Source organism: Nicotiana tabacum, chromosome 13 (genome assembly GCF_000715075.1).
Source record: "Nicotiana tabacum cultivar K326 chromosome 13, ASM71507v2, whole genome shotgun sequence".
In the NCBI taxonomy this organism is placed as follows: domain Eukaryota; kingdom Viridiplantae; phylum Streptophyta; class Magnoliopsida; order Solanales; family Solanaceae; genus Nicotiana; species Nicotiana tabacum.
In genome coordinates this window covers 123,655,444-123,664,804 of record NC_134092.1, presented here as the reverse complement: position 1 = coordinate 123,664,804, position 9,361 = coordinate 123,655,444, and the positions used below count along the sequence as shown (strand labels likewise).

General features: G+C 37.2%; 1 protein-coding gene across 2 annotated transcripts; it reads left to right on the top strand.

Moving 5' to 3' along the window:
• Positions 1-9,135, top strand: LOC107787799 (glycerol-3-phosphate dehydrogenase SDP6, mitochondrial-like). Of its 2 annotated transcripts, XM_016609404.2 has the most exons (7): positions 3-444; positions 3,275-3,748; positions 4,260-4,591; positions 6,215-6,375; positions 7,218-7,476; positions 8,370-8,665; positions 8,749-9,135. In XM_016609404.2, coding segments are annotated over exons 1-7 (1,887 nt in total). In that variant the 5' UTR covers positions 3-80; the 3' UTR covers positions 8,750-9,135. The 2 variants fall into 2 exon arrangements, with proteins under 2 accessions (XP_016464891.1, XP_016464890.1); XM_016609405.2 differs by lacking the exon at positions 8,749-9,135 and having other exon boundaries at positions 1-444; positions 8,370-8,666.
• The last annotated feature ends 226 nt before the right edge of the window (positions 9,136-9,361 follow it).

The window sequence follows — 9,361 nt, the reverse complement described above, 5'->3', positions numbered from 1 at the left end:
AAAAATGCAAAACAATTCAATCTTCAAAATCTCAGCTCCATCTTCGGGTCACTCCATACTCGTCACCTCTACACCACCGTATGGCCACCTCCATTCGCCTCCGTCGTCTCGGCGCTATCGCCGTCGTAGCCGGCGGAGCATACACAATTGTACGGAATCCTTCATTCTCATCAAACGACCGCGGCGATAAGTCCACCGCACTCGACACCTTCCGCCGGAAAATTGCTGATCCTTTCGCCGTCGTTCCGTCTCGAGCCACTCAGGAAGCGTCTCTGATCGGCTCCAGCTTGTCTAATCCTCTCGACATCCTTGTTGTCGGCGGCGGTGCCACCGGCTGTGGTGTCGCACTTGATGCTGCAACGCGTGGGCTCCGTGTTGGCCTTGTCGAACGAGATGATTTTTCTTCTGGCACTTCTTCAAGGTCCACTAAGTTAATTCATGGAGGTTAGCCTTTAAAAAATTTCATCAATTTTGATGTGTAGTCATTTTATGTCAAACCAATGAATTGATAACACGTGTCTTTCTTAAAGTCATCATGCTTAAGTGATGTATATTCTCACTTTAATTTTAATTGCTAAGGTTAAATTGCTTTATTTGGCGTAAACGCTACAGGTAAAAACTTACCGATATGGTATACCAGGCTTAAGTTAATTCAGTTACGTGTTAACGTAAATGGTGTGATAACAGTCAGCTTAAAATATTCAAATAACGAGGAATCCGCTTATGGATATAGAGGATTCATATAGTTGATGGGTACTGAATTCTGATTGAGATGCGAGCTTTTATTTCCTATATGGTGTCCACAATACCTAGCTATTGGAATATTGGCTAACACGTAGTCATTTTTTAGTTAGTTATAAATAAATAAATAAATAAAAGTGATTCGAGCGTAGGGATGAGTACAAACCGACAGTGTAATGATCTTTTTACACATCTTATAGCAGGTTACTTACTATTTTTTCTTTTAAGCGGCCTTATTGTATAAAAAAAGTCTTACACCTTTAGTTCATAGATCTTAAACTCATAAATAAAAGTTTCAAGCTTAGGGATGAGGTAACACTTGTGAAAACAATAGTGGTGTCCATAGATAAAAAAGAGAATAAAAACTAGTAGTTTTCTTTTTAAAATTAATTTTGTAAAGATAAAAGTAGTGTACAAATTCTCTTTTTGATAATAATAATAAGATATTTAAAAGAATTGAAGAGTGTGGATCATCATATTCTCTTTTATGAAAGTGGACACAATTTCAGGACAACCTAATATAGAAGATGGAACTTTTAAATTTGGAACTTGTGTAGTATCTTTATAATAGGCAAGCAACATTAGTTTTGGGACACCATATTTTTGCTGCGTGCTACCCTATATATTCTTGTTTGGGGCGCTAATAACCAGTGGTGTCAAATGCTCATTTAAGACGCAAGGAGGGCGCTTCGCCTCACTTAAGTTGAGCTTCAGTGTAAGGCAAGGCACTAAGGCTTGCGTCTCATTGCCCACGAGTTCTCTGTTGAATCAAGTGGCACTAAACAACAAATGTAATTGAAAATAAGTGTATCAGTTGCTAAGGGAAGCACTATGAATGAATTTGTTACTTTGTTCTTGAATTACAAATATATTTTTATTTTTTTCCTTCATTGTGCCTTTTTTTAGTGAAGCCGTCACTTTAAGTGCGCTTTGCGCTTAAAGCCTTAATAGATCTAGAACGCTTTTTAGAGCTTTTCGCCTTTGACAACACTGCTAATAAATGCGTTTAAAGTGAAATCTCAAAAGTTGATTTAGTGTGGTTTACGAAAACTTTCTTGGAGAGTATTTTTGTCTATGTTTCTAAAAATTCTGGAAGCTATCCTTGAGGAGGAGGGGTCTTGATGTTAGGAACATTGTTACTCGATTGTTGGGCGTCTGAATTGGCAACATAAGGAAAATTTGGATCGAAGAGAAAGACTTTGTGAGATAATTATACAGTAATATCAAAAAAAATATCCAACTGAAATTTCTTTGTAATGTTGACTTTGGAGCTTGGATACACATGTATCTCTCATCAGACAGGGTACATGAGAAAGGATTAGGAAGCTTATCTTATTATTTAAGAATCTCAAGAGTTCCAATAGGAGAAGAATTACTAAATTCATCAATTTAGTATGCTCAGTAGTTACTTGGTTGTGTGATTTCTTAATATTTTATCTAAGTGATTATGCCTCCCATTTTTTCCCTAGGGAAAAAATCTTGATGTTTTCAGCTCCTTGAATAGGAACTACCGAAATCAAAGTCATTAGCCATTTTTATTAGTCAATATTTTACCGAGGCGGTGTCAAAAATATGTTCAGAGTATGTAACTGGATCAACCACAATCATCTATGAAACTATTTCAACCATTCTCCCAAACATCTAGAATAGGAACTTTTAGATTATATGATCTGTTAGCTTCATGGATATCCAAGTTGCATGACTAACCCTACTCTCCGCTAATCTTAAATCCACTTGCTTATTTCCTTTCAGTATTCCGTCAAAAAAAATTCTTCTTTTCTCAAAGGCATTCTGAAATGTGGATATGAGATTTTTTTCTGTGATGGGTAAAATGTGGATATGAGATTATCCATCATCTTTAAGTCTCATTGCTAATACATTCGCTGTTACTTTGCATATACTCCAGAACAAACTAATAGGCCAAAACTCCAATGTATCCTTAGCCTCTGGCTTTTCTTTGGGATAGGCACGATGAAGGAAGAGTTAAGACTCTTTTCAATTGACACTGCTCGGTATAAAATGCTTCAAACATTTATCTCAGCCTGGGGACATTGTCTCTAAAACCATTTGCAATAGGTGCTTTGTCTCCCTCACAACTTTTCGTTAGCCATTAGCCCTTTAAAACTTCTATCACGTCCAAAATAATAGGTGCATCTTGACCGGGGAATTGGGGAAAGCCAAAAAAATCAAAGAAAAGGCCAGTGAGTTAAGATTCTCATATCAAATTATCTTGTTTTCTCTTCTATGAGACCACTCTAAGCTTTGAATGGTATAGCTAGCGACTGCCTTACAGGTTAACTCGTTATTCTTTGTACTACCTTAAATGCTTGGTGGTTTGAGAATGGATTCCACTTGACCCTGCAGATAATGTGAATAACATTACTGAGGAATTTAGAGGGTCCCTTTTGATTTCTTCATTGAGGCATCTCTGAATTAGTAGTTAGATATTTCCATGAATCTGTCCTTCATTTGTCATGGTTACCTTCTTTTATCTAAGATATGCAAACTGCTTATCCTAAGACCCATGTTTCAGGAGTTCGCTATTTGGAGAAAGCATTTTTCAACTTAGATTACGGGCAGTTAAAGCTAGTTTTCCATGCCCTAGAGGAGCGTAAACAGGTCATTGACAATGCTCCGCACCTTTGTCATGCTTTACCATGCATGACTCCTTGTTTTGATTGGTTTGAAGCGATCTACTACTGGGCCGGCCTGAAAATGTATGATCTGGTCGCGGGGCGACACCTACTGCATTTGTCTAGGTATTACTCTGCACAAGAGTCGGTTGAATTGTTTCCTACCCTCGCACGAAATGGTAAAGATAAAACTCTGAAGGGAACTGTGGTATATTATGATGGACAAATGAACGACTCGCGCCTCAATGTTGCAATAGCATGCTCTGCTGCTTTGGCTGGTGCAGCAGTGCTTAACCATGCAGAGGTTGTATCCCTTCTCAAAGATGAGGGTGATGGTAGAATAATTGGTGCACGTATTCGGAACAACTTGTCAGGTACTTCATGAATTTTAGTTAGAATCTGTTTTCCTACTCAGTTCACTGGTTACAGTTACCTTGTAATCCTGCATGGCTCATTAAGGTTGTTAAATATACTTTTAATTTCCTGATTTGAGAAAGAATTTTTTTTTATAGTGGCTTTACTTGCACAACTTGATAAAAAAGAACACTACATTTTCTGTATGGATAAACGTGTGAACAAGTTAGCTGCTGACACTTCAGCTTCCTATTTCCCTGGACCTAGACTAAGTTTTGGTTCAACATAGCAGAAAGTTGGTCAAGACGACAAAAAGGGGAGGGGTGAATAGAAAAGATATCTTAGGTGTATCACTTGTCCTTAGAGCACTGCCAACCCAATTATATATGTCCATGTGTGTGACTCTTCAATTTTTATACGATTAGAAATGCTTTTAGTACAATTTATTAATTTGACCTCTTATGGTTTGCTCCTTTTGTTCGTGTGTTACTCATCTGTCTCTAAGGTCTCACTCTAGGTTAAAGTTTACAGGTAAGGAGTTTGATGCATATGCAAAAGTTGTTGTTAATGCTGCTGGGCCCTTTTGTGATGCTGTACGGAAGTTGGCTGATAAAGATGCAAAACCCATGATCTGTCCCAGTAGTGGTGTTCATGTTGTACTTCCTGATTACTATTCTCCAGAAGGAATGGGCTTAATTGTCCCTAAAACTAAGGATGGTCGAGTGGTCTTTATGCTTCCATGGTTGGGTAGAACAGTAGCTGGTACTACTGATTCAAACACCAGCATAACGATGCTGCCAGAACCTCATGAGAATGAGATCGAATTCATTTTGGATGCCATCTCTGATTATCTTAATGTTAAGGTGTGTTGATGTCGGTGATATGATAGCAATCCTCATCTCTATTCCCTTCTCTTAATATCATAGAGTGCCTCTAATATAAATCCCTGTAAGCCAATTATTTATATAATTGCTATTCTTCATTGGGCACCTGGAATATAGGTTTATATTTTGACCCCTCCTGGCCTCTTCATCTCCGTTTTGGCTTGATATCAAATTTCAAATGTTAGTTTTCTTGATCAATAGCATATTTCCTCTATCACTTTCACTGAGCTAACTATTATCTCATCATTTCTTTTCGTGCATTTTAATTGAACAAATTGGTAGCTTATCTACAGGTGATATCTTGGATTACTGACTAAACAATCAGTTAAGCCAGAGTCTGATGTATATTGTATTGAATCCATGAATAGATCATGGACCATTTACTATATATTCCAATTGGGATCTAGTCTTGCTATCCAACATGTTTGAAGTAGATTATGGTAATAGTGTGTGGTAAGATCTTCTTGTTATATAAATGATATTGCATAAAGAATTATTTGCCAAATTTATATTTGATAAATAAATACAGGTCCTCTTTCTTATCTGGGGTAAACTGCTAACTCCACAATTAGATGGTAGTACTGCTGTGGTCAAGCTGCACGTATGCATATCCATCAAAGCCATGTTAACTTTTTTATTTTTGATAAGGTAAATAATTTTATTAACAATTGGGGGAAATCTCATCTACAATACTTATACCAAAAGAGGAGAACCTACACCATAATATGGTTCTCAACAAAGGAGGTCCAATCCTCTATGCAACTAGGGACCTCATGAGTACACCAAAAAGAAACTAGAAACAGAGACGTCTTTGTAATTTGCAAAATCTTGTTCCACTGTTAACTTACAAACAGTGGATGATGGTTTCTTGATTATATTGTTTGATAACAAAACTTCTTCATGAAACTGAGCTTTAAGTCCCTCGGTGTGGTGTGTAGGACTTGTGAATAATATTTTAATGTGTTAAAAGATTGTATTGACAACATGGGAAAACTTAGTGACTAATCTCAACTCCAGTGAATATAGTAGCCAACAAATTGTGTGAGGACCCAGAAATTCCAGAGGAAAATGTCTGACCCTAGGGAAATATTGAGAGAGAGAGAGAGAGAGAGAGAGAGAGAGAGAGAGAGAGAGAGAGAAAGAGGGGAGCAGAAAAAGGACAAAGCAAAAAAGATAGAAGACAAAAGGACTTTGTGAATGACATGAATTTAAAAGCCATATCATGAGCTTCTTAGCAGTTAATGTGGTCCATCTTTTTGTTCGTGAGACATAGGAACTTCACTAGTGGGGTTGTTAGCAGTTATGTATGTGGTGACACTCTTGATGGGAGGGAAACATTTCCTTTGCACAGACTTGCTCAATACTTGAATTAAAGTTTCTCAGTAGCTTATGGATTTTCCTAGGTTTGAGCTTCTTGTTTCAGTGAGCAGCATTGAAGTCGTCAATACAATGAGCATGTTTGTCATCCTGTATTTGCATGCTAATTTTCCCTGTTTTCTTGAGGGCAGCCAAAATGCCAGTTTATACGGTTTTTCTTGTTCTATGTGTCACCTATAGCGTTCTTTCTTGCTTATGGAGAATGATGTTAGATTTCAAATTTAGGTACGGCGTACTGATGTCCTATCTGCTTGGAGTGGTATCCGCCCTCTAGCAATTGATCCCAAGGCAAAGAGTACAGAGAGCATCTCCAGAGATCATGTTGTCGCTGAAGAGCATCCTGGTTTGGTGACAATTACTGGTGGAAAATGGACTACATATAGAAGGTAACATACATCTCAACTAATGGTTGTAGTATTAGCTGTCTTGAGAGATACGGATCCATTTCAATATCGGAAAGAGGCCTGTTTGGATTAGAAAGAAGCCCAAGTTGTTTTTGTAATGGTGCAGTTCTGTTCAATTGGAAACCAGCTTAGGCTACTTTTTATACACGAAGCAGAGGGTGTTTTTTGTTCCGAGAACAGTGGTTCAGCTTCCTCTTTTTTGGGTGCCCCCTTTTCAGCCAAATTGCTATTTGGACCATAGTCGTGTTTTCATTTTAACTTGGAAATTTTTGTTTATTCTTCAATAAAAATTTACTATTAGGGGACACGTTTTGTAACATCTGAAGTTGTTTAGTTGGTTTAATAAATTTATAGAATTTAATAGTTTTTTACACCATCTTGGGGAAATCAATTTGATTTTATATATTAAAAAACTCACCCCTGTGAAAGCTTCAGAAAATGTTTTGTGGTTATAGTGATACTATCTAAAGGCCAAACCCAAAACCATTTTCCTAAAAACTGAATCTGACCACTCAACTGTTTTCTGGAAAAAAAGGAAATAGAATCCATTTCTTGCAGAGCCCCAACAAAAAATTCTAATCCAAACGCAAGGTAGAATGGAACACCTCCTAATTTCGCTCTTCAAGGCAGGCTGACTAGGTTAGCTCACTGTTTGAGTCTTTCATACTCCTTTATCTTTGGAGCTTTCCTTTAAACGGCTTAAATCATAGATCAATATGCAAGTATACAAGGTTGTCGGTCCAAGATCTGCTTATCTTATGAATGTCCATTGCTTAAGTTCTTTTTCTCCATTATTAAGATTTTGAAGGTTTAACCCATTTCAGCATGGCAGAAGATGCGGTTGATGCGGCTGTAAAATCTGGAAAATTGAACCCAGCGAATAAATGCTTGACATACAACCTACAACTTATAGGTGCAGATGGATGGGAACCTGCATCTTTTACGATACTTGCTCAACAGTATGTCCGCATGAAAAGGTCACGTGGAGGAAAGGTTGTTCCAGGAGTGATGGACACCGCTGCCGCTAAACATCTATCTCATGCATATGGTGCTTTGTCTGAACGAGTGGCTGCTATTGCTCAGGTTCGCGTTCTTCTTGGTTCCAACTGTTCCTTTTTCTGCTGGCTCTTTGGGTATATAACTTTATACTGACCTTAATCATTTTATGTTAAGTGCTTCTTAAGGTAGTTCATCGCAATACAAACTACTCTATAATACATGAAGAGGACAAAACTAAACATAAAAGGTGTTAGGCAATAACATGCTTGCTGATTTAGACACTAGTTCATTCTTTGGAGAGGAGCATATCAACTTTGAATTAAAATTCATTCTCAACAACACTTGCATATGGAGTAAATTTTGATTTTTGATACAAGCTTCCTATGTTATGAAAGAGTCATGGCAGTATCACTCTGGAATAAGAACTTTTGCTGTTTGAGAATCTTGTACTGTCAGTAGGTACTAGAACTTGTTGAATAGGATGCATGATAAATGCAAGGTCGATTAGACATTCTGGCTTTATAGCCCTTGTCAAGCAGAATTTTGAAAATACTTTAGGAAAACGTACACGATTTCACAGCCCCTCGGTATGATTTCAAGATCTTTACAAGGCATTTGTCATGGAAGATATTTTATAATCATGCAAAAGGGTTTTCCAAAGTACTTTTTTATTTAAGTTTTTCCAAGAAGTTATTGCCAAAAAAACAAAAACAAAAGTTTGAGCGTCTTTTAAAGAAAAAGGTTCTTTTCTACTCGCACAACACTCGGAAAATGCTCATAAAAGTACGACTTTCCAAGCACATTTTCTTTTTGCACAATTTTTTCCCGAAAGAGTTTCTCATAGTACTTTATACTAAAGTTGTTCAATCGGCTCCTTCATGTTTCACTTCAAAGTCATTTAGTGAGGAGGGTATTTTCTGGCATTTTCATGTCTACTTCTATGAGATTCCAGCTTAATTGATTGATCTGAATGATAGAACGAAAATTTGGGAAAACGACTGGCACATGGATACCCTTTCTTGGAAGCTGAGGTTGCCTACTGTGCTCGGGAAGAGTACTGTGAATCCGCTGTAGATTTTGTAGCTAGAAGATGTCGTCTTGCCTTCCTCGACACTGATGCTGCACAGCGAGCACTGCCACGAATAATAGAGATACTGGCTGCAGAGCACAAATGGGACAGGGCTAGGCAGAAACAAGAGTTGCAGAAGGGAAAACAATTTTTAGAAACTTTCAAGTCATCAAAAAATGCACAATTCCATGACGGGAAGCACTAGTAAGTTAATTCTATCATATACGAAACAAGTTCTTTTAGAGTGGTATTTCCTCTTTCTGACATTCACCTAATCATTGTTCTAGGTTCATAAAGCTGTATATCAATCTTCAAGCGGCGGATTTCGCTTTTACATTCTTCCATGTTATCTGGCAAATCTTGTTACGAGGAGTGACAAAAATCTTATACATCCCTTTTTTCGTGTACGCGTTATATATGCCTTAAAGCTGCAGAATGACCCATTTTGTCAAAGCTTATAAATTTCTTAGAAACAAATCATTTTTGCTCGGTCAGTTGCCTATTGCAACCATCAATGAAATAATTTTTCTTATAGTTATTGGATTTAGGACGGGAAATCATGGTTCATGGCCCCTCCGATGTAATAATTTCTAATTTGATTTAGCATAGATTAATGCACTTCAATATTGTTGATTCATTTGTTTAGTATTAATTTGGTTCAATTATTCTCTCCATCCTTTTCCTCTTCTTTTTTCTTTTTGGGATGTACTGTTCATGAATGTGGGAAAGTGAAATGGAACAAATTCCACTTATAGCTTACAATACGTACCAAACTTTATAAAAATGATTCAGCTTGAATACATGGTATGAGAAAAAGCTTGTTTTTTAGGACTTTAAACTTTCTTGTATTATAAGGTTGAGACCCTTTTTCTGCTTTATTCAAGAACAAATAACTTTGGT